At 44.0% G+C, this 24043-nt stretch overlaps 1 protein-coding gene across 1 annotated transcript in view; it reads left to right on the top strand.

The window, feature by feature from the left end:
• Positions 1 to 18346: 18346 nt before the first annotated feature.
• The window catches only part of EMB (embigin), a 30221-nt gene continuing 24524 nt past the window's right edge, over positions 18347 to 24043 (top strand). The window contains exon 1 of the mRNA XM_034774346.1: positions 18347 to 18540. Coding sequence (XP_034630237.1) covers positions 18450 to 18540 — 91 coding nt within the window. The 5' untranslated portion in view covers positions 18347 to 18449. The remainder of the gene's footprint in view (positions 18541 to 24043) is intronic.

The following is a 24043-nucleotide window of genomic DNA, read 5'->3' as shown; positions in this document are numbered from 1 at the left end:
AAAGGATGAAAAAAGTCAAAACACAAAACATTATTTCAAATTGAACAAAATGTTTTGTACAACCCCAAATGATTTTTCCTGTTAGTTGATCTTGCTCATGGGTCATACACTGGCAGCGCCAACCCTGTAGTACTTTAAGTGAGAGCAAGGACCCAAACATGCCACAAATCCAACATCTACTGGGTATGTCTTCACAGCAAAGAAAAACCCACAGCTGGCCTGCGGGATGGGAGGGTCCCAGAGCCTGGGCTCCAGCCTGAGCCCAGAAGTCTTCCCAGCAATGAAACAGCCCTGCAGCCTGAACCCCACAAGCCCGAGTTGGTGGGCACAGGCCAACCATGTTTTTTTTTTTTTTTTTGCTGTATAGACATACCCACTCTGACCTCCTCATGGTGCAACATAGGTACCTTTAATGAGTAGTGAATAGGAGGGGGTTGCCTAGACTTGAGATGGCTGGCAGTCTAGGCACTTACTTAAGCCAAGAAACTGACAAAATGAGCAAGAATATAAAAAAACATACTAGATCGGACAACACCCAGCCCAAAATAGGTTCATTCCAGCCCTTTGGAAACTTTGCTGGAAAAAAAAAATTGGCTAGGAAAGAAAAGTTTGTTCAGTGCCAAAACATGAGTGCACACTGGAACATGGAATGTGAGAACTCTATATCAATGTGGCAGAGCCAAAATGATAAAGGGGAACAAAAAAACTAGAGCTACATCCTTTTACATAGATACCAGTTTGTGAAATATTGGACTGGCAGTGGCAAATTTTTCATAAACCGATGTAAAATAATTTTTTCTTGAAGGACAGAATGCCGACAGAGAAAGGTGCTTTCATATTATCAGAAAAAGCTTATTGTTCTTTGAAAATCTATAGGTGCAGCTCATCACATAGGGCTTGTCTTCACTACGGGGGTAAGTCGACTAAGTTATGCTACTCCAGGTACGTGAATAACAGAGTCGACATAGCTTAGGTTGACTGTGACACTCTGTATCTGGGGGGAACACCCTGCACCACCATGTTCATCCTTATGATTGTATGGTATCCAATGAAAAGTTTGTCATGTTGGGTGTCTTCAGAAGGCTCATAATGTTATAGGTTGTAATTTCATGTATATAGTTATGAGGCTGAAAATGTGCCCTCATGGCTTAAAACAACCCCAAGCAAAACTCTCCAGGAACAGAGGGGCAGTTCACACCTCATCAGGGCATGTATTGGACAAACCCAGCCCATCCTAATAGGAACAAAGGACACTGGCCTAGGCAGCAACAAAGGATCTGTTGGACTCTTGAGTGAGTCACCCCCCCTTCCCTTGGTAAGTCAGGGAGTATGAGGAGGTAATGCTCACCTGACCCTGAAGGGGAGGCAAAGCCAAGAGGGAAGAAAGAACACGATGAAAGGGAGAAATGTTTGCCATGCTCTTCCTCTCTTTTCCATTTCCATCTACAGACATCACTACCAAGTGACTGAAGCGCTGATCAAAGGGGAGAGCCTGGCTGAAGAGCAACCTGCCAGCCTGTGGTGAGAAGCATCTAAGTTTGTAAGGGCACTGTAAGTGTTAGATCAGCTTAAAATATGTTTTGCTTTTATTTCATTTGACCAAATCCAACTTGCTGTATTTTGACTTATAATCACTTAAAATCTATATTAATCATCTCAGAGAGCTGGAGTACCAGTTTCAACTGGAGAGCGCTCAGCCATCAATTTTACGGGTCTTCACTAGACCCACTAAATCGATCCCTGCTGCATCGATTGCCGCAGCAGCATTGATCTCCCCATAGTGAAGACCAGCCCAAATAATGAGCATTGAACTACAAGGGAAATGTGGCCCTGTGACTATAATACAAACCTATGCACCCACAAGATGCAGGAGATAATATCATAAACCAATTGTGCAATGAACTTCAGAGACTTCTCAAACCCCATCTAGAGATTTTTTGCTCATAATGAGGTACCTTAATACCAAGATTAAGGTGGATAAGAAGAACATCCTGGGAAAAGGAGGAATAGAATTAAGAAATGAGCGAGATGACAGACTGATTTTTGCTTCAGTTCTACATTATTACACATACAACACTTCAGCACAGGTGAGTCCATATAGAAGAATGGATTTCTAATGAAGGTACTACAAAAAACATGATCAGCTTCATCTTAGTAAGGCCATGCTGGAAAACAAGTGGACTAGACTGCAAGGTCTACAGAAGCCTAAACGCAGACTCAGACCATCACTGGTTGCAACAGTCAGAATCAGACCAGTCCTTTAAAAAAAAAAAAAAAGACAAGAGACTATAATGGTGAAGTTTTGAAAAATACAGACACTATGGTAACCTTTCAGAACACCATCAGTGGCTGCTTTGTCCCTCTTAGACCTAAAGGACACAACGATAGAACCTCTCTGGGCAGAGATGAAAGACATAATTCCTACCATGAGCAAGGAGTATTTTAGGGATGCAATTGTATCCAAAAAGGAAAGACTGGGAAACAGAAAAAAAACTACCAAGAATAAAAAAGGAAGCATATCAAGAACATCTGAAAGCTTAAGATTGCCCTGAGGAGAAAGAAGTACAGACAGCTCAACAAGGAACTAAAAAGGCTAAAGAAAAACTGGCTTGAGAGAGAAAATGAAGAGCTTAAACCACACTTACAAAAAAAAGTAATGTGAGAGGGGCTTTTTCAGAGAGTTAGATTTCTATCAAAGGAGTCACAGGTGTTAAATAAGCCATGTGATGTTCAGGGACCTATGGAATAGATAAAGATCAAAAACTTAAAAGATAGAAAGCATATTTTCATCAGCTATTGAACATGTATAGTCAAGTAGACCCAGCTGTTCTTGAGGCTATCAACTGCAACAAGAGGAACAACACGTATTGGAAGCAGAAACTGAAGCCACAATCAGGTTCCTGAAAAACAAGGCACCTGGTCCAGTTGGTATCCCATAAAATATGGCACAAGAGGCAAGGTTATGCTCCTTTGCAGACTATTTAACCTCACTAGGATGAAGGGTGAAATCCCTGAAGATTGTCAATGCTCAATCATTGTATCAATCTTTAAATAAAGTGACCCAATAGACTGCAATGACTACAGACAAATACGTCTTATAAGCATTCCTAGCAAGGGATTCTGTACAGTGATTTTTGGCTGAATGAAAAGAAAAATGAAGTAAATCCTTTCTGAGTCATAAATTGGCTTTAGACCTGTATATTCCACTGTAGATCAGATATTTATTTTTCGTCGTATCTTGGAGACATGCACAGAGTTCAGAAGTCCCCAGTTTTGCACGTTCACTGACTTAGGTTCCACCATAACAAATGACAACCGAAATGAAGAAGGCATTGACAAGAGGATAGCTTGTCAGCAGAAAGTTTGTATTTCTTAATATAAAAATGTTTGGAATTTTAAATCAATGTCCCTGTCAGCTAAAGCCAGATTATATACAATACTCATTTTACCCACATTACTTTATGGTCATGATAATGGGTACTGACAAAGTGTCTGGAGCAAAAGCTGTAAACATTTTAAATTCGGTGACTATGGCATATCCTGGGCATGACAAGGCTAGATAGACCAAGAAATGATGATAGCCATAGAAGACTGAAAGTACAATGCATAACTACAATCATCAAAAGGCACCAATCACAGTGGTTTAGTCATTTTGCTAGAATCTTCTATGGAAGAGTGCATGGTGAGATGGCCATGGACATCTAAGGAAACAGTGGTATAACATAGTATATAAATCCACCCAGGCAAAACCCCAACAGGCCCAAATGGTGATTCAAAACAGCCATGAATGGAATCTGTTCATAACCTCAGCCCTAACCAGCCTTGTTATTGGGAAAAAAAAGAGAGGATTATGATGAAAATTTTTTGGTTTTGCATGACTTGAAATTATTTTTTATTTTGGCCCCTCCATATATATATATATATCTGCACACCTCTGATTCAGAGAACTGGTCCATCAAGTCCAGTTACCTGTCTTTGATAGGGATCCAGAGAAATAAAACCCAGTCTATCAGCCCCCCACTCCAAATAGACAGCTAGTCTATTGTACATTCCCTCTATTCACTCAAAACAGCCATTCCCTTTCCCCTATATTATCTTTGTATTCTTTGCTCCTTCTCTCTCTTCTCCATTCATTCTCTTTACCTTCACTCTCAGTCCTCCACATTTCTGACGATCACCACAAGTTGTTTCCCCTCCTCTGTACTATTGGAGCAGTAAAATCCCACCAGGTCCTAATGAGCAGGTCTTGATGACTCAACTTCAGAGACAAAGGCCAGGCGCCATCTCTAATACACATTTGGGTATTGCCAGGTCAATGGGTTTCCAATCACTTTTGATAATTCCTTTGTTGTTATTCCATGTAGTTGTATTTTTGCCCCATTAACTGCTTTTATAAATACACCTCTACCCTGATATAACGCAACCCAATATAACACGAATTCGGATATAACGTGGTAAAGCAGCGCTCCAGGGGGGCGTGGCTGCGCACTCTGGCAGATCAAAGCAAGTTCGATATAACACGGTTTCACCTATAACGCGGTAAGACTTTTTGGCTCCTGAGGACAGCGTTATATCAGGGTAGAGGTGTACATGCTACTTGTTTGGGACTAGCGATGCTGTCAGCCTGCCTGATCAGGAAGGTTTCTGGGTTATCAGGAAGAATGGGTTGAATTTCTTGCTTCAGTAACCGATAAAAAGAAACCGATGAACCAAAAGTTCTCATGGGCTCTGAGAATCAGTGAGAGGTACTTGGATAAAATGCTACAAGTATTAATTAACACAATGTTTATTTTCGGCAATATCTGATATATTGAGGCTATTTTCAAAGCTCAGTTTGGGCTCATTTCACTCAGCTGATGTGACAAGTCATAGCACAGACATTCCAGGTGACTAAATCCACAAATCAACAATAAGCAGTTTTCAGGATATTATACTTGATTTCAAGATTTTTCGATAGTCAAGCATCTGCTCCAACTCAGAGATCGTTGCCCATCTGAAACTGTTGCAATTTTCTAATGATTGCCATGTGAAAAGAAGTCTCCCAAAAGTCCTAATATATTTCTAATGTGGGGGGGAGAGAAGTAGGTAGGCAGGGAAGAACAGGGAAATACTCTGGACATTTCTAGATGGACATGAATTACACCAAGGATGGATTTAGCTCATTGTTTAAGCAGCAACTGCACTCTCTGCATCTTGAATCATGGGTCTGCCAAAATGTTTTGAACCTTAAAGCAAAGGTGACAATTTATTAAACCCATTTTTTTGCCAGAATCTCAGTTTTTCAGTGGTGTCAGGCTGTTTATAACTCTGGTGGTTTGTGAGATCTTTTTCATTAAGATATCTTACCTGAGAGTAATCCACTATTCAATATTGCAAGTTCTGGACCTTAAACCAGAATATTTTTTAAATCCTGCTGAAAACATTTTTTCCTCTGTGCTATAATCTGTTAGATATTCCTTTAAATTTTGCTGGATTTTTTTTCTACTAGCTGCTTTCCTGCATCTGATATCATGAGTGACAGAATCCAGTACCTCATGAAGGAATGGTTTAACGGATTGTGCTTACCCCATAAATAGACGTTTGTAGGGTACCATGTAACCATGGGACCTAAACAGTAATCATTAGTCAGATGGTGAGCCTGAGAGATGTGCCAACTATAGTATATGACATATCAGATTAAATTGCTATATACTGCCTATTTAATACATCAGGTGTCTGATTAAAAACTACAGATGGACTTGAACCAAAGGCCCAGATTCAAACATCTCTGAACTTTAAAGACATTCACATTCAGATCCAAACTTCTTAGCTCAAACCCATCTCTAAAACCTAGTGATCCCAATGTTTAATAAAAAATGGATTTATTTTCACAGATGATGCCTACATTTCAGTACAGCAATGATTTGAAGATCTCTTTTTGTAACATACGAATTCCGGTTGGCTTTATTAAGTTATTATGAATTGCTGTATCATGCAAAGCCCCTGTGTCAAAGTGTATCCACTATCCTTGATAGGGCCTTCATTCAAATCAAATGAGTACTTTATTTTAATGACAGTGCTTTGACTGGACAATACATATGGTAAGGGAGTTTGCTCAAACTGGGAACAGATACTTCCTCCTCTGTCTGAAGGGAGGTAGAAAGTGGAGAACAGTGGAAAGTTACCAAAACAGGACAAAGACAGGTTACCGCAGCAAAAGGTTGGAAAATGCAGGGCCACCCAGAGGGGGGCGGGGGCAAATGGGGCAATTTGCCCCAGGCCCTGGGCCCCCCACGAGAATATAGTATTCTATAGTATTGCAACTTTTTTTAATGGAAGGGGCCCCCAAAATTGCTTTGCCCCAGGCCCCCTGAATCCTCTGCGCAGCCCTGGGAAAATGTCATGGGAGAGAAGTGGGGAAGGCATGCAGGAAATTTGGGCATAGGAAGCCAGGGCACAGAGTGACCAATGTCAGAGGGAGCAAGCTGACCTAGGGAGAAGTCTCCATGTTTCAGAATATAAGCCTGTACTGGAGTAGAAGGACTCTGCTGGTGTCAAAAGGACTCGGAGCCCAGCCCAAAGAATGCCCTGGAGTAGTGAGGAAACTGAGGCAAAGAAATTAGTGTAGGGTTTCCAGGGGAGGGGCATTTAATAGATCTGTGTATTTCTCATGTAGTTAAGGAGATTTCTTGAGCTGCTGGGAGGGGGAAGCCCAACCAGATCCATGACAACTATTTACTAAATTGTTCCATATGTCACATTAGACCTTCAGGGAGAAAGGGAATCTCAGCTGGTGATATTGTATATTGTGTTTCAAATAGTATTTTTGAAGTGTAACATGAATGGCTATCAGAGTTCACTCACCACTGGCATACCCCCTCATGGTTGGGTGTGGCATAACAGGCTTTTTTCCATCTGCCACACCCTGCCAACAGCTGTTCCAGCTCTATTGCGGTCTCTTCCCATAACTCAGCTCTCCAGCCAGGTCATGATTTAGTCTCACCCCTTTCAGAGAAACAAAGTCCAAAAGATAAAAGCCCAAATTCCTTACAAAAAGGTCATCATCCCTAACTCTGCATCCACAGTCCTTACACCTTTCTCTCAGGGGACCACACCATCTTACCAATACCTGGTAGGGGAACCCAAGCCCTCTTACTCCACTGGGCTCCAGTTCAGGGAACCTAGGACAAGTAATCAGGGTTCACTCCACCAGACTTCTTACTGCTGCCTCCCTGGACTTCTTCCTACAAAGCCTTCCTCAGGCCTTCTCCCTCATAATCTCTCTAACTTCACCCTACTTCCAGGGCAAGGACTCACAGGTCCCTCCCTGGGAATCCCCCAACAAAATCCCAAAGCAACAAATGTAAACTTAAACCCACTTCTACCCTTATTGGGGTTGACCTTTCATCCCTCTCTAGTTTCTCCTGCTCTGTTCCCCAGTTAAATGCCTTTACAGGTTCTTTGCCTAGAAGTCCCGTTCCTGCCTTTTTTCAGGGCACCAGAGCTCGCTCCATTTTTCTCCTGGCTGCTTGCCAGACTTCTCTACTTAGTCAAGGAAGGATCTGAGGGCTTACTCTCCCTTGGGGTTTTCTACCTGGCCATCTCAGAGCCTCCTAAAGAGTGACTACAGAACTCCTCCCTATCACCCCTATGCTCTATATCTGGATCCCAATAGGACCCCTATGCTCTAAACAGCTTCTATTTATAACCTCTTCCAGACCCTCTGCAGCTGGGTTTCATCATAATTAAGCTTGGTCCACTCTCCAGGTGCAGCCTAGTATGTTAACTGGCCTCACGCCACATTAACCATGGTTAGGGTTGTGCCGCAGCATCACTATAGTTAAGGACTCATCACAACTTCTGTTTAAAGACGAACATTTCTAAGTGCTCAACATGGTTAGTCAGATTCCTTTGAAATTTGGTATGCCTCAGTACAACAGGGGGTCACTTCAGCTAGGGGCTGTAGAGATATGAGCCCTGGGGGAAAAAAAGGAAAAAGCTATCTTTCAAAAAAATTGTAGGTGTTTTAAGGAAGTTTGTTTTTTTGTTTGTTTTGTTTTGGGGAGAGGGGGGTGAGTATGGTGTGCAGATCTAGAGATCAAATGTTGATGCAATGTTGATCAAAATAGTCTCAATCTTTCAAGTTTTACCCAAGCTAATGCATGGCACCCACTAAATCTTTGGGGGACACAAATTGAGAATGATTATTTAAGACAGGGGGTCCCAAAAATGTGGGACATACATGGAAGAACATTCAAGGGGGTACAGCAAGGCCTAGGTCAGCCCCCCAGAGGGCAGAGAGGGAGCACCACCCAGCCCCCCTTGGCCCCCTGCCCCCAGCTGCGGCTCCTCACCCGGCCACAACCACAGCTCCTGGCTCCATCACGGCTCTGCACCTGATCCTGCCCCCAGCCTTGGTTCCCCCAGCCAGGGCTCCGTTCCCGGCTCTGCTCCCAGTTGCGGCCACAGCCTCGGCCTCCTTGCCCCGGTCCGTCCCCACCCCCCAGCTGTGGCTCCCATCCCACCCAGCTCCCGGGGGGGAGGAGGGGTGCGACCGTGAACAGTTTGTGCTAAGTGCTCCAAAACACTGATTTAAGACAATGTACATTTTTGCAGTGTGCATATACCATTCAAAAAAAAAAAAAAAAAGGCGTGAGGGTTTCCATTCACATCATATGCTTTAAAGCTCAACTCTTATACGCGCTCTAAAATCTGTATGGTTACTTGGATTATTTTCAAATGTGTGTGCATCATGGAGGCATGGGGTGGCATTAGTGATCCAAATTTGAAGTCAATTGGTCAAGGAGTTCCCAAGTTACAGTCTCCCTCTCCCCCCGCAAAAAACAAAACAAAACAAAAACCCAACCCAATTTGCTTCTGTTGTTTTATACTGTTCAAGAAAGAGATACTAATAACTGGATGAATCACAGACCTCATTGAGATTGACTGGTGTGAATTCAGCCTTTTAATTAACTACCAATAACTTATTCACAGCCCCCCACCTAAGATAAAAGGAGTTTTGCACTGAGTGGCTGGAGGTTATCACAATTTGTGAGTCATGGATGGCAATTGTTTTGGAGGTGGGATATAATCACAGTCTTTGGGGGAAAATGGACATTAGAATGCTTCCTGGGAAAGTAGTGGTATTAGGAGGCAAAGGCATAGGGGAAAAGAGGAAGAGGGGTTTATGGCTGCAGCAAAGGGAGCAGGATTATGGCGAAGGGGACAAAAGGGGATGAGTGGTAGGGGACGGGAAAGAGGTTGAGAGCTCAGGTGGGGGAAGCATGGGGGTTAGGGGAAGTGGAAGGTTGGGACACTGGGAAGAGGGAAATGGAGATAAGTGGAAGGGGGATTGGGAGAGAATGGGGCTGGGACACCCATCAGTCTCACATTCTCCCTTTCTGTTTGTGTGCCCATAACTGGGGGGTCTCTTGCCCCTTTTGGGGGTCTGAGACCTCCTCTCTGCCATTCTCATCTGAGCCTGAATATGGGGAGCCTCAAATATGGGGGGCTAGGGTCTGGGCAAGTCCTACACCTTTGGGAGGGGGGGAAGCTGAGAACAGGTATACTCTATATGCATCACGGGCTCTAAAGCACTAAGTAGGAGGTTGAGGACATCCAGTGAGATGAATGGAACAGTTCCACATGTCTCATTGTTTCGGGTTGTATTCATCTCCAGGGGGTGTTCAGCTGAGAGGATCACATTGAGATGAATGGGCTACTTCCCACCTTTACAAGACTCCAGTGCTGCAGAAGGATGTGTAGAGGAGTCCTTTCCCTCCATCATCTCTCTATCCTTCATATTTAAAGGCTGACATTTCTAAGTGCTCCAAAAGCGTGCACAGCTTTTCTTGAAATTTACTTTGAGTTGTGGGAGTAGAGAGTAGGATTAATGACCCGAATTTGGGGTCATGTGATCTAGGGGTTCCTTAGATATAAGCCCCAACACAAATAGCCATTTTCCAAAAAGTTCTTGATGTATTTGTTTTGTTTTTTGAGCAAAGCTAGACATCTAATTATTGCTACAATGTGGGTCAAAGTGGTCTTAATCAGTCAATTTTTACCCAAGCTAGTGTATGGCACCCACTTAGTCTTTGGGGGACTCAAATTGTGAAAATCATTTAAGAATACGTTCCCTTCTTCATTTGTGTAGATATGCTGTCTGGAAGGATAACACTGTGCATCTGCCAATAAAGAAAAAAGACTGTGAAAGGGTTTTTATGTAGCAAATTTATGCTTGCCTGGGTAGTTTGAGAGAATGTGCTGACGCCCTACCCTGTCTCTGATGTTGCTAGTCTGAACCTTTGCACATCTGTGCAATAAAGATTTAATAACTCATGTTGCTTCCTACAAGTTGTTTCTGATATAACATAATATGGTTTTTATTTTAGGGGATGTTTACTGCGAACGTAGCAGAATAGTCAGCAGCCGGTCTAGCCAAAATTTTGTATTATATCAAGCGTGGAGAAGCTGGAGACAGAGGACATTGTGTTTATGGGAAGGTAGGGGGCAAGGAGAGGATTTGCGGCTGTAGACGGGGTTGGAAATGAGGATGGATGATAGGCAAGCTTTGGACTGGTTGTTTGAGAAAATCAGTATTTTACTATTCCCCAGGGAAGGGTGAGGGCAAGTGGCTACTTCTGGTGTTTCCAAAGACACATAGCACGGAGTTTTGGAACTGACAGTGTAGGTAGCTTAACTGCTAAGGAAAAAGAAATACATGCATTGCCAGGGTTGCCAACATGCGGATTGTGGGTGATTACTGGATCACAAGGCTGCAGAAGTTTGCAGGAGAGCAAGAAGAATACCACGACAGGGGATTGCTGGCTGATTTTGGGTGGCAGCCTATGTTGGCATCACACTTTGCCCACTCTGCAGTGTCTAACTGGTGACATAAAAGTATAAGAGGGGTAGCTGTGTTAGTCTGGTTCTGTAAAAAGCAACAAAGAGTCCTGTGGCACCTTATAGACTAACAGATGTGTTGGAGCATAAGCTTTCGTGGGTGAATACTCACTTCATCAGATGTCTGACGAAGTGGGTATTCACCCACGAAAGCTTAAGCTCCAACACGTCTGTTAGTCTATAAGGTGCCACAGGACTCTGTCGCTGGTGACAAGAGATTCTGATCTACTGGAAATTGTGATGATTCACTTGGGTAGAAATGAGCTGGACTTTATTCCTGGTTGCACTTCCTACAATGTATGAAAGCAGATTTGGACCATATCAGAGACTGTTTCAAAGAGTTGTGATAGTTTTCTTTGATTTGGCTGACTGTCTAAATCAGTGCTACAGTGACAATATGAAAACTGTTAATCAGTGTCAGAAGAAAATTAATTCATAGCTGACTGGAAAATGTACTGTATGTCATCAAAACATCACAAGCTTTGACACCTCACTGTTTCTCAGAGATAGGGTACATCTATTGGACAGGCATCAGACCATCTGTGATAAATGAAGGGGGAAGGGAGGGTACGTCTTTATATGGACACAGCCAGACAGTAGCTATAAAATCCCTCTTAGTAGCTCTTCTCTAATTGCTCTATCTGTAAAGGGTTAAAAAATCTCACTGCTATGCATAGGTAAAAGGAAGTGAGTGGGCACCTGCCCAAAAGAGCCAATGGGAAGGCTAGAACTTTTTAAAATTGAAAAAAGACTCCCCTTTTGTTGGTCTGTTTGTTGTTCTCCTGGGGAGAGGCGGACAGGGCAGCAGCTATTCTATAAGAAGCTTTGGCCAGGTATGGAAAAATCATCAGTATCCTACCTAAAAACTACTCATTTAAAACCCCAGATATGTAAGTAGATCAGGAAATGTCTAGGAAGACGTGATTAGGTTTATCCCTTTTATTTCTTTATGGCTTGTGGATTCCTCTGTACTAACCCCGGGTGCTTTTGTTTTGCTTGTAACCTTTAAGCTGGACCTCAAGAAAGCTATTCTTGGTGCTTAATCCTTGTAGTTGCTCTTTTAAAATCTAGCAGTAGCCTGAGTGCCCAGATGTGTTTTCTTTCTTTTTTTTATTAATAAAATTTACCTTTTTTTAAGAACAGAATTGGATTTTTGTGTCTTAAGAGGTTTGTGTATATGTTGTTTAATTAGCTGGTGACAACAGCTGATTTCCCTTTTTTTTTTTCTTTTCTTTCTCAGCTCTTCCCTGGAGGGGGGGTTGAAAGGGCTTGAGGGTACCCCACAGGAAGGCTTTCCCAAGTGCGCCTTCCTGGGCTCTCAAAGGGGTTCTGAACTTGGGTGGTGGCAGCATCTACCAATCCAACGTCAGAGAAAAGTTGTAAACTTGGGAATAATACAACCCTGGAGAGGCAAGTATTAATTTTTAGAGTCCTTGCAGGCTCCCACCTTCTGCACTCAAAGTGCCAGAGTGGGGAATTAGCCTTGACACCATCTTTCTCTCAAACATATTTTGGAACAGAAACCCTGTCTGTGGTTTCTTTTTCCAGTCCTGACACAAACTCCTACACCCTCTAATCATTCTAAAACATGACCAGCAATACCATTCCACTGTGACATAGTTGTCCCGCACTCCAGACACTGCATGTGAGTAGAGTTATAGGCCAGGGGATGTAACAACAATAGAAACCTTTGAATACCAGGGAGATACATCTCCTTCTTGCAGTGGGGAAGCCTGGGTACAGTAGTTGGGAAGGCACCAGGCGGGGGGGAGGGGAAACACAGTGACTAGGTCAGGGGCATGGCTGGAAAGGTGTGTCAAAGCAGGTCTGGTGGGGCCCAGCTGATTTGTGTTTAGGGGCGGGGTGCACATGCAGACTGGCTCAGTATGCAAATTGAGAGACACGATAAGTACAACTGCCTAAATGACAACTAACTCCTACCAACAACACATTTTTTCCTGTTCAAAAAACTAGGAAATTCAATGGCAAAAAACTATGTTAATGAAGAGTTAAGGTTGCTTGGTGGTATGTCATCCCCTTGCAGAAAGCTGAGCAAAAAATCAAACTTCTGAAAATCAGGATATGCACTGTTAAGGTTGCCCATGCAACCTTGACTCTTCCCTCTTCCAGCAATGCAACAACATGGCCCATTAACAGACATACCTTTACTCTGCCAATGCCACAGAATTCCATATAGCACTATTAAAGGATAAAGGTATTTCTTGGGATATTTTACAATGGAAAATGTTAGTCCTGAGAAGATCAAGTTTAGAATCTCCTGAGATTGGGGGGACTGGATAGACAGATGAGCACAGAAGGGCAGGCAGGATATATATGTCTCTTTAACAAATCGCGACATAGGGCACTCAAATACTTTGACCTGTGTTCCTGCACATCATGAGCTTTCAATTCAAAGCTGTGTGCGCAGGGGGAGGAAGCATGATGCTGCTGCAACACCAACCCTCCTGGAGACCTGATATGATGCAAAGACCTTGTTGCATTATTGATGGGAACCCTCTGAACAATTCAGCTCTTGCATCTGTTGAAGTAACTGTATCTAGAGAGGGAGGAGGAGGTAGCAGTGTTGTACCTCTCCAGAGCCTTTCGTTCGGAAAATGCCTCCCTGTCAGATTTTACACCCAGGTGCAAAATCTGTCATTAGTTACCTATCAGCTTTTTGCTGACATGGAAAAACGCATCCCTCTCCTCCTTGGTCCAGGGATCCACATCAGGAATAGGTTCCCCACTCGTTCCAAGGGATGCGTTTCCTGATGAATCAGAAGCAAACCTGTCATAAATGGCGTCCTCCCCACTTGCCTCCAGCTTGGTGCAGGGGATGCAATTCCTGATGCTGGACTGGGAACCTTGTCAGAAGACACAGTTACAGTTATTCTTAGCTTTGTTCCAAGAGATACAATTTATGACGGGGTCGGCAACCTTTCAGAAGTGGTGTGCCCAGTCTTCATTTATTCACTCTAATTTAAGGTTTCGCATGCCAGTAATACATTTTAACATTTTAAGAAGGTCTCTTTCTATAAGTCTATAATATATAACTAAATTATTGTTGTATGTAAAGTAAATAAGGTTTTAAAAATGTTTAAGAAGCTTCATTTAAAATTAAATTAAAATGCAGAGCTCCCCGGACTGGTGGCCAGGACCCGGGCAGTGTAAGTGCCACTGAAAATCAGCTCGTGTGCTGCCTTTGGCACGTGTGCCATAGGTTGCCTGCCTCTGATTTATTATATGATTCTGTGTCATTCATGAGAAATTGCATTTCTCCCCCGTCCTCAGCACTGATCCAAAGAGTGCAATTTCAAACAGTTCAAAGAGAAGTACCATAGAAATGGATTCCCCACCAGTCCTCTGAACTTTCCCAGGGAGGAGCAATTTTTGACAGGCATCTTTCAATAATCGGGAATTGATAGTCCCCTTCAAAGTGCAGGGGCATTTCAAAGTTATAAGGATTTTTTGTTTTTAAATAAATGTTATATTTAATTAAAAACATCTTTGATTCCAGTTACATTCCAGATGTGAATAATTTTTTTTAAGAATGACCCTTTGAAATTGTAATTTATCAATATTCTGTTTGAGAAGGAAACTCCGTGAAAAATAATATGCTACCGAGACTTCTGGGGTTTTTCTCTATCACTGTCCCAGTTAAGAATGTGGATTACCAAACAGGATCAAATTTTCTGCTGACATAAATGGACACAGCTCCATTAAAATCGAAAACTCTACACCCACTTACAGGAGAATTTGGCCCAGGGTTGCAAAAGGAAATTGGGGTTGCTAAGTGACAAATCCAAGCACTGAATATAATGGAAATGAAAAGTCAAGGAAATCAGGCAAGGACTTGGGAAGGGCTCCTTGCAGTTCTCCCCCAACCAGACATAGTGCTTTTAAGACACTTTTATGCCTTAAAAAATAAAAGCACTATGTCTGACATAAAGACGTCACAGTAGTGGTGAGGATATCTTCCCTTGATATTCAGAGAAATTAAACTATTTTTGAGGAAGCAAATATGAGCTGCTTTTGGTACTGAATCCAAAGGAGAAATTATGTCATCAGCTGTTTTATGCAAAATCCAATATAAAGATCCAATAATAATGTAAAATTTATTACGCCAATTAAAAAGGAATTAAAATCAGTCACTCAAATATTCATCCATCTACAAAACAAAAATATAACCAGCAATGAGAAATGTCACTGTTATCGTTCTCCTCCGTTATTCTAAGGACACAGAAATATTCTATCTGCTTTTGCAAACAAAAGCAATTACAATAACTTCTTTGTTTTAGAACTCAGATACCAGTCTCACAGTTTTGACTTACAACCTAAATCTCCGGGGAAGGTTTAGTTTAAAGCTCATCATAAGACAAACAAAATATTTTAAATTTAAAACTTACAATTTTTGTCAAGGGTTCATTTACCTCTATAAAATCAAGAGCTGTTATGAAAGAGAGGGTAAAAATGAAATGATAATATTAGTTTCTGAAATATATACTTTTTATTAAATTAATCATGTCTTTTTTACAAGTAAAACATAGGTTTCTGAAAGCTGTTATGAAGTTATGTTATAAATTGTTGTAATAAGCCATAAAACCAGTGTTTCTGTTAAGTCTGCAGTTTTAGTATCTAGCAAAGTTATGTATCAGAGGGGTAGCCATGTTAGTCTGAATCTGTAAAAGCAGCAAAGAGTCCTGTGGCACCTTATAGACTAACAGACGTATTGGAGCATGAGCTTTCGTGGGTGAATACCCACTTCGTCAGATGCAAAGTTATGAATTTCAGGTCCCAGGCTCATCGCTTGAAGGTGTTGTGCAGGTTTCCTTTGAGGACAAAAACTGAGTGGTCAGATATGGAATGATCGTTTTGTGAAAAGTGTTCGCCCATGAGTGTGTTTTTGTCTTTTATCATTTTTTCTGTGTGAGTTGATTTGCAATTGTCTCTTTTCATCCACACGGTTGTTATTGGGCACTGGATGCGATATACCACATGTTGTGATAGGCATATATGGGACCCATGGATCTTCAAAGGTGTATTGGGGGAATACTGATCCTCGTAGTACTGGAGATATGTCTGGAGCTTTTTCATCTATTATTATGGCAGGGTCTGGTGCTGCTTTGATTGGTGTGTCCTGGTCTGTGGGGAGCATGCTTCTGATGATGATCCTGGTGAGGCTTGGAGCGGTTATTTAAAGGCCAGGAAAGAAGGTTCAGGAAAGATTTCTTTCAGGATGTGGTCCCCATTGAGTAATGGTTGTAATTGTTTCATGATACCTTGTGTGGATTCCAGTGTGTGTAGTAGGTGACAACTAGGGGTGTGCAGTCAGTGTTTGGGGTTTTTTTTTCCCATATAGAAGCAGAGCTTGGGAGGAGGACCAGAGAACCTACACCTGGAAAGGGTATAGAGAGGAAGATCCCAAAGGAGCTCTGATTGGATCCATTACATGTTACCAGTGTGGGTATCATGAACACATGAAAAAGGATTGCTCATACATGGAATACAGGTTTGCCAACTTTTGTGGCAGGGCCAAGACTGGAGGAAAGGAAAAGGGACAGAAACGGTCCACCGTATCAGTAATGTTGGGGAGAAAACTTCAAAGGGACCTTGTAGATACAGCCTCAGCTTGCTCTCTGATCTGGCAGGAGCTGGTGAAACACCACTGGATAATTCCAGGAGCAAGTTTAAACATTGAATGTATCCATGGGGATAAGAAATGCTGCCCTGTGGCAAAGGTGCCTCCTTGAAAATGTTTTGGGATAGTGGAGGGGTTGCCCTACCCATTGTGTTGGGCACTAACTGGAGCCCCTTCCCAATAGGAAACCGAGCTGGTGTAGGGGCCAAAGTTGGGCAAAAGGAATCCTGGGAGGGGGGAAATGAAACACAAATGGAGAGAAAAGAATAAATCAGAGGAGGAAGGAGTAGATGCCACTAGACAACAGAGCCTAAGACAGGACAAAAGGAAGGAAGGGAGAGTCCCCTGAGAGATTGAGTGGGGTAGGGCGTTGGTGAAAAATAACCAGAGCTCCTTAACAGAGGTCAAGGGACCCTTGGAGCCCCGTATACTAGAATGCCAAGGAAAAGAAGATGAGGTGCAGATTGGAGGGTTGGGAGACCTCAAGTCCCTGAGAAATCAGGAAGGTGTGTGGAGAATGAGAGGACTCCACAAGGGGGACCTGTATAATTACTCTAGGGAGGGGATAGGAAGGGAGATCATGGGGAAAGAAAAAAACTTTCTGTCATGAAAAGGGGCAGGTATGTGACAGAGTGCTGGGAAACAGCCACTGATCCAGCACTCTGGTCACTACAGCTCCAATTAGTTGCTGTAGAATAGGCTTGATTAAGACTGAGGAGAACTACATGTTACTGTAAGTATGAGGCTGCACAGTCTGTAAAGGTGGTGGGGAGGACAGTGAAATAAATGACAAGATGTGCCTAACAGAAGGTTTCCAAACTGTATGTAACTTAAAAAGAAGAGGAGCAGGGCTCTGCGTTGTTACAGGTCTCCAACAGCATGTGTGAACCTCTTATGCTAAACAATCTGTCCCACCTTGTATTTATCCAGACACTGGTTATCTTCCCTGGACCTGAAAAGAGAGCTCTGTGGAACTCAAAAGTGTGTCCCTTCCACTAACAGAAGCTGGTCCAGTAAAAGATATCACCTCACCTACTTTGTCTCTCTCAAATTCTGGGACCAACATGTCTACAACACTGCAAACAATTATGAAGTTATGCACAAAACTCAAATGTATTATTTAAAAATAAAGAAATGTCTTTGAAGCAGGGGTGCTGGAACAATTTTTATAGTGGGGGTTCTGGTGATGGAAACCATGTATTTGGTGTTTGTTATTACTACTTCAAGCCAGGGGGTGCAGCAGCACCGCCTGCACTCCTGTTTCCAGCACTACTGCTTTGAAAAGGTTTCTGGTAGGAGCTCCAGGCTGATAAATACAGGCGTGCCAATTTGGGTTGGATGTATTCCCAGAGAATTCATCACATGCCATAATCTTTATTTAAAGATTAATCTTTAATTCCCAGAGACTCCAGGCCAATCCTGGAGGGTTGGCAACCGAGTTAAATATCAGCACTAGGTGTAGTGATGCTGGGCCGGGGAGGGGGATTATGCTGGGCAAAGACAGGGCCTTGCTGATAGAGCAGCAGCGTTACAGAAGGTTGGGCCTAGCCTGTGAGTATCGTGCCAGTAGCCCAGAGCTGGCTAGAGAGGAGCACAAACCCCTTTGCCCCCGATTGAGCCCCCTCTCCCCCATTGTTAGCCACCTGCTCTCCCTCCCCTGCCCCCGCCCCTTCGACCCTTTCCCGCCGCCGGCGTCTGTCCCATTTTGCTCCAGGAGCAGAGGCTGGTGGCAAGTGAGGGCAGGCGCAGGGCAGCGGCTTCTCTTGTCGCCACTGAGGCTGCTCCTGTCCCTGGCGCGTGCTGAGCCCCGAGCCGGCCGCCGGCGCGCACGGTAGAGTCTGGCTTGCGGGCGGGAGGCGTGACTCCGGCGCAGCAGCCGGGCACCGAAGGAGTCTCACTGCAGAGGTACTGCAGCTGCCCTGCTCGCACCATGCGCGTCTCCGGCTCCGGGGCGGGCTCCATGCGGCTGCAGCTGCTGCTCTCCCTGGCTGCTCTGTGGCTGTCGGAGGCTAACGAACCAGGTAAATATGAGCATCCTCCCTGTTGTTCTCCGCACCGGCCCCCGGCAGCTACGTCCTTCAGGGGATGTTGGAGGGCAGCTAGGCGAGCGAAGCCAGCGCGTCTCCTCCTGCAAGTGGCGTCGCCAGCCGCAGCCAGTCTTGCTAGGCTAACTTCAGTACCTCCATCCCCTCTTTGGATCATACTGGGAGTGGACGTGGGGACGGTATGGAGACGTGCTTTCTTGTCTCGGTTAACTGCAGCCGAGCAAAAATCCTCTCCGCCCTGAAGCATCCCTAAGGCTCTTCTCCCACACGCCCCAAGAGAAAATAATCACTTTATATGGGCACGTCAGATTTGTTTGATGCCGGGGTTGGGGGGTTTTGTTTGTTCCGTCCCTTCTTCAGAAGAAACTAGAGCATCAATCGGAAGACGTTCTTGCTGCTTTGCACTAGACTTTTTTTTGTTCTCACCCGCCCTTCCTTCTGTGCTTGTGCGATGACTGGAGATTTTTCTTGCTCCTTCTTAGAAACTTTAAGAGTCAAGTAGCTTGTCTACACTACCAAGTTTTGTTGACAAAACTTATGTCGACACCCAAAAGTCGACAAAATAAAAATCACCAAAGGGTGTTCATACTTACTCCCTCTGTCGACAGATCATGTCCACATTGGGGACACCATCATTCACAGGGTGAGCAATGCACCATGGGTATGTATCCCACAGTGCAGTGTTGTGGGAAGGAAGACCTGATTGCTGCTCATCTTGGGATTCTCTCCCAGTTCTCCCACAGCCCCATCATGAGCAGCTCTGTGAGCTCTCTGTGCTGAAGAATGGCAAAGCAGCACAGCAGTCTGTCCCCCTCCCCGCGCAGCAGCAGTCTGCCTGCCGCTGTGTTCCTAGTGCCGGGCAGAACAGGAGCATTCCAGCGATTTGGTCTTTGTTTGTTCCCCAAAGGGAGCAGCACACAGATACTTCCCCGAGCTTTGAAAGGGAGGGGCACACGCCTGCAGGGCAGCAGAGATCAAAACACTGAGCAGAACAATCAGGGCAGGTATTGTGGGATACTGGCTGAAGCCAGTTCTTCTGTCAACAAAACAATCAGCAGTGTCTACACTGGCTCTTTGTCGACAATAAAGGGAGGGGAAAAGACAAAAATCTCTCCTAGGAGTGGAAGTTTTTGTCTCCAAAACTGGGCGCTTTTCGTGTAGTAGGTACACTCTTGCTGTTTTGTCACCAAAAGGCAGTTTTTGGCGACAAAACTTGCAATGTATACAAGTAGAAAGTGTGTACCAGTAGAAAGTGCAAAGTAGTTCTTGCACTGGGATCTTTGAGGAGCAGGGCCGGCTCTAGGATTTTTGCCGCCCCAAGCAAAAACAATTTTGGCCGCCCCCCCGCCCCGTTTTTTTCTTACCCCACCCATGGCCCCGCCTCAACTCCGCCCCTTCCCCAAATCCCCAGCCCTGCCTCCTCCCCCCAGGCTCTCAAGCCTAGGAGGGAGGGAGGGAGAGGGAGAAGCAGCACGTGTGCCGCGGCCACTCGGGGTCTCCCCCTCTCTCCCAGACTCTCAAACCTGGGAGGAAGGGGGAGATCCCGAGTGGCTGCGGCATGCGAAAGAGCCGATTCGCGCGCCGCTGCTCCCCCTCCCTTCCAGGCTCTCAAACCCGGGAGGGAGGGCGAGCAGCGGCACGTGAGCGGCAGCAGCGGAGGTGAGTTAGGGCGGCCGGGGCCCGTGCCAGAATGCCGCCCCTAAAAATGTGCCGCCCCAAGCACTAGCTTATTTTGCTGGTGCCTAGAGCCAGCCCTGTTGAGGAGACATAATTTGAGTGCAAGTTAAGGCATCTTCCATGGCTACTAAATAGACTGTGACAAGCTCCCTTTTTCTTGGGTGTGGGGTTACACATAGGTATATTGGATACTAAAATCCAGGGGCTAATCTAAGAGTTTAAATTTCCTATTTCACAGATTTATTGGGAGGATTCATTAGTTAATGGGGGTACAGTACTTTGAAAATGTCAAGTACTGCAAAAGGTCTAAGAATCAGCAGTCTAATGTAAGGCTGTCAGGTGATTAAAAAAATTAATTGCGATTAATCATGTGTTTAAAAAGATTAATCGCGTGATTAATCACACTGTTAAACAATAATAAAATATCATTTAAATATTTTTGGATGTTTTCTACATTTTCATATAAATACAGAGTGTACTGTGCTCACTTTATATTTATTTTTGATTACAAGTATTTGCATTGTAAAAAAAACAAATAATATTATTCAAGTCACTTAATACAAGTACTATAGTGCAATCTCTTTATAATAAAAGTTGAACTTACAAATGTCGAATTATGTACCAAAAAACCTGCATTCCAAAATAAAACAAAGTAAAATTTTAGACCCTGCAAGTCCACTCAGTCCTAATTCTTGTTCAGCCAATCACTTAGACAAACAAGTTTGTTTACATTTTCAGAAGATAATGCTGCCCGTTTCTTGTTTACAATGTCACCTGAAAGTGAGAACAGGTGTTCGCATGGCACGATTGTAGCTGGCATCGCAAGATCTACATGTCCCAGATGCGCTAAAGATTCATATGTCCCTTCATGCTTCAACCACCATTCCAGAGGACATGCTTCCATTCTGATGACGGGTTTTGCTCGATAACAATCCAAAGCAGTGCAGACCGATGCATGTTCATTTTCATTATCTGAGTCAGATGCCACCAGCAGAAGGTTGATTTTCCTTTTTGGTGATATGGGTTCTATAGTTTCCGCATCAGAGTGTTACGCTTTTAAAACTTCTGAAAGCATGCGCCACACTTCGTACCTCTCAGATTTTGGAAGGGACTTGAGATTCTTAAACCTTGGGTCAAGTGCTGTAGCTGACTTTAGAAATTTCACATTGGTACCTTCTTTGCATTTTGTCAAATCTGCAGTGAAAGTGTTCTTAAAATGAACAACATGTGCTGGGTCATCATCTGAGACTGCTATAACATGAAATATATGGCAGAATGCAGATAAAACAAAGCAGGGGACATACAATTCTCCCCAAATAATTCAGTCACAAATTGAATTAACACATAATTTTTTTAAGGAGCGTCATCAGCATGTAAGCATGTCCTCTGGAATGGTGGCCAAAGCATGAAGGGACATGCGACTGTTTAGGATATCTGGGATGTAAATACCTTACAATGCCAGCTACAAAAGTGCCATGCAAATGCCTGTTATCACTTTCTGGTGACATTGTATATAAGAATAGGGCAGCATTATCTCTTGTAAATGTAAACAAACTTGTTTGTCTTAGCAATTGGCTGAACAAGAAGTAGGACTGAGTGGACTTGTATGCTCTGAAGTTTTACATTGTTTTGTTTTTGAGTGCAGTTATTTAACAAAAAAATCTACATTTATAAGTTGCACTTTCATGACAAGAGATTGCACTACAGTACTTGTATGAGGTGAATTGAAAAATACTATTTATTTTATCATTTGTACAGTGCAAATATTTGTAATAAAAAATAATACACACAGATTTCAATTACAACACAGAATACAATATCTATGAAAATATAGAAAAACATCCAAAATATTTAATACATTTCAATTGGTATTCTATTATTTAACTGTGTGATTAAAACTGTGATTAATCGTGATTAATTTTTTTGAGTTAATTGCGTGCGTTAACTGTGATTAATAGAGAGCCCTAGTCTAAAAAGTCTTTGTTTTATAAAAGATGCACTTTCTGAAAGCTATTGTTGGAAAAGCTCCACGTAAACTAACCATGAGAATATCAATGACAGGCTACTTTTGGCAGCTGTTGAAGATTTTATTTATTTATCTGAAGATCATGGTATTTTAAAATTCAGCACAATGGAGCATGAAATAGGACCCAAAGGCTATGGTCTGTACCCTGCAGGTAATTAACATGGTTCTCAGCAACTCCAGGGCCTGCCAATCTATTCGGAGGAAAGATCAGCTTGTTCACAAAGGTCTCTCTCTTGAATTAAGAGTGTCAGGGCTGGATAGATAAGTAGTGGAAGGAAGGCTTGGGTCAGTGGCTTCTCTGACACAAGGCACTTTGTATCTTATTTTGGAGTGCCCTGTACTACAGCCAAAAAGACATGGAGTATATAAATGAACATTTTATTGTTGCTATTTATGGTTTATTAATTAAAAATATTATATAATCCCATCTACTAATGAATATAGATGGGGAGGGGGGGAAACTGATAAAAATTGAGCAGAGGCATGTAAGATGAGAACTGTTTTCACAAACCTCTCCACTGTGATAGGGTTGTTTGAGTCAGTCTGTGCAATATGAAACTCATGTAGTTTCTTGGCGTCTTCTGTCTCACCCCCACATATTTTTCTTCAGGTTGATATGGCATGACCTTGTGATAATTTTATTATGAAAACGTGAGAAGATAAAAAGTCCTGAAAGAGTCCTTTTCTACTAAGTCTTCTGTAAGATTTCAAAACCTACTGTGTCTTTAAGTGCATTGATGTCTATACAGCAGCATGTACATGCTGTCCTTCCATGAGGATTAGAACCCTGCTGCCTGACACAATTCCAGGCAATCTTTGTGTTGATCAGAGCAGTCACCTGCAGCAGTTCTGGGCTTCCAAGTGCCACAACAACACTTAACCTCCTTTACCTGATGGATTAGGATTTTTTCCATGCCTCCTTTATTAGTTCCTGCAATGTGCAGTGATGCCGTCATGTTTAGGGTTACCATATTTCAGCAAGCAAAAAAGAAGACGGGAGGGGCCCCGCCCTAGCCCCGCCCCCGTCATGCCCTAGCCCCGCCCCTGCCCCTCCCACTGACCGCCCCCCTCAGAACTCCCAACCCTCCCCCCGTTCCTTGTCCCCTGACTGCCCCCTCCTGGGACCCTCCCCCCATCCTAACTGGCCCCCTAGGACCCTATCCCCTACCTGTACCCTGACCCACACCCCCACCCCCAGACAGACCCCTGGAACTCCCACGCCCCATCCAACCACTCTCTATCCCCTGACAGCCCCCCACAGAACTCCCGACCCATCTAAACCCCTCTGCTCCCTGTCCCCTGACTGCTCTGATCCCTCTCCCCACTCCTGCCCCCTGACAGCCCCCCCCAGAACTCCCAACCCCCGCATCGCTCCTTGTCCTCTGACTGCCCCCTCCTGGGAGCTAGGGTTACCATATTTCAACAAGCAAAAAAGAGGACGGGAGGAGCCCCGCCCTAGCCCCGCCCCTGCCCCTCCCACTTCCCGCCCCCCCAGAACCCCCAACCCTCCCCCCGTTCCTTGTCCCCTGACTGCCCCCTCCTGGGACCCCTGCCCCTAACTGCCCCCCGGGACTCCACTCCCTATCTAAGCCTCCTTGCCTCTTGTCCCCTGACTGCCCCAACCCTTATCCACACTCCCACCCCCAGACAGACCCCTGGGACTCCCACGCCCCATCCAACCACTCCCCACCCCCTGACAGCCCCCCCCCAGAACTCCCGACCCATCTAAACCCCTCTGCTCCTTGTCCCCTGACTGCCCCCTCCTGGGACCCCTGC

The sequence above is a fragment of the Trachemys scripta genome, chromosome 6 (assembly GCF_013100865.1).
Source record: "Trachemys scripta elegans isolate TJP31775 chromosome 6, CAS_Tse_1.0, whole genome shotgun sequence".
NCBI classification, from domain to species: domain Eukaryota; kingdom Metazoa; phylum Chordata; order Testudines; family Emydidae; genus Trachemys; species Trachemys scripta.
The sequence above is the reverse complement of the archived record's forward strand: the minus strand, read 5'-3'. Positions and strand labels throughout refer to the sequence as shown.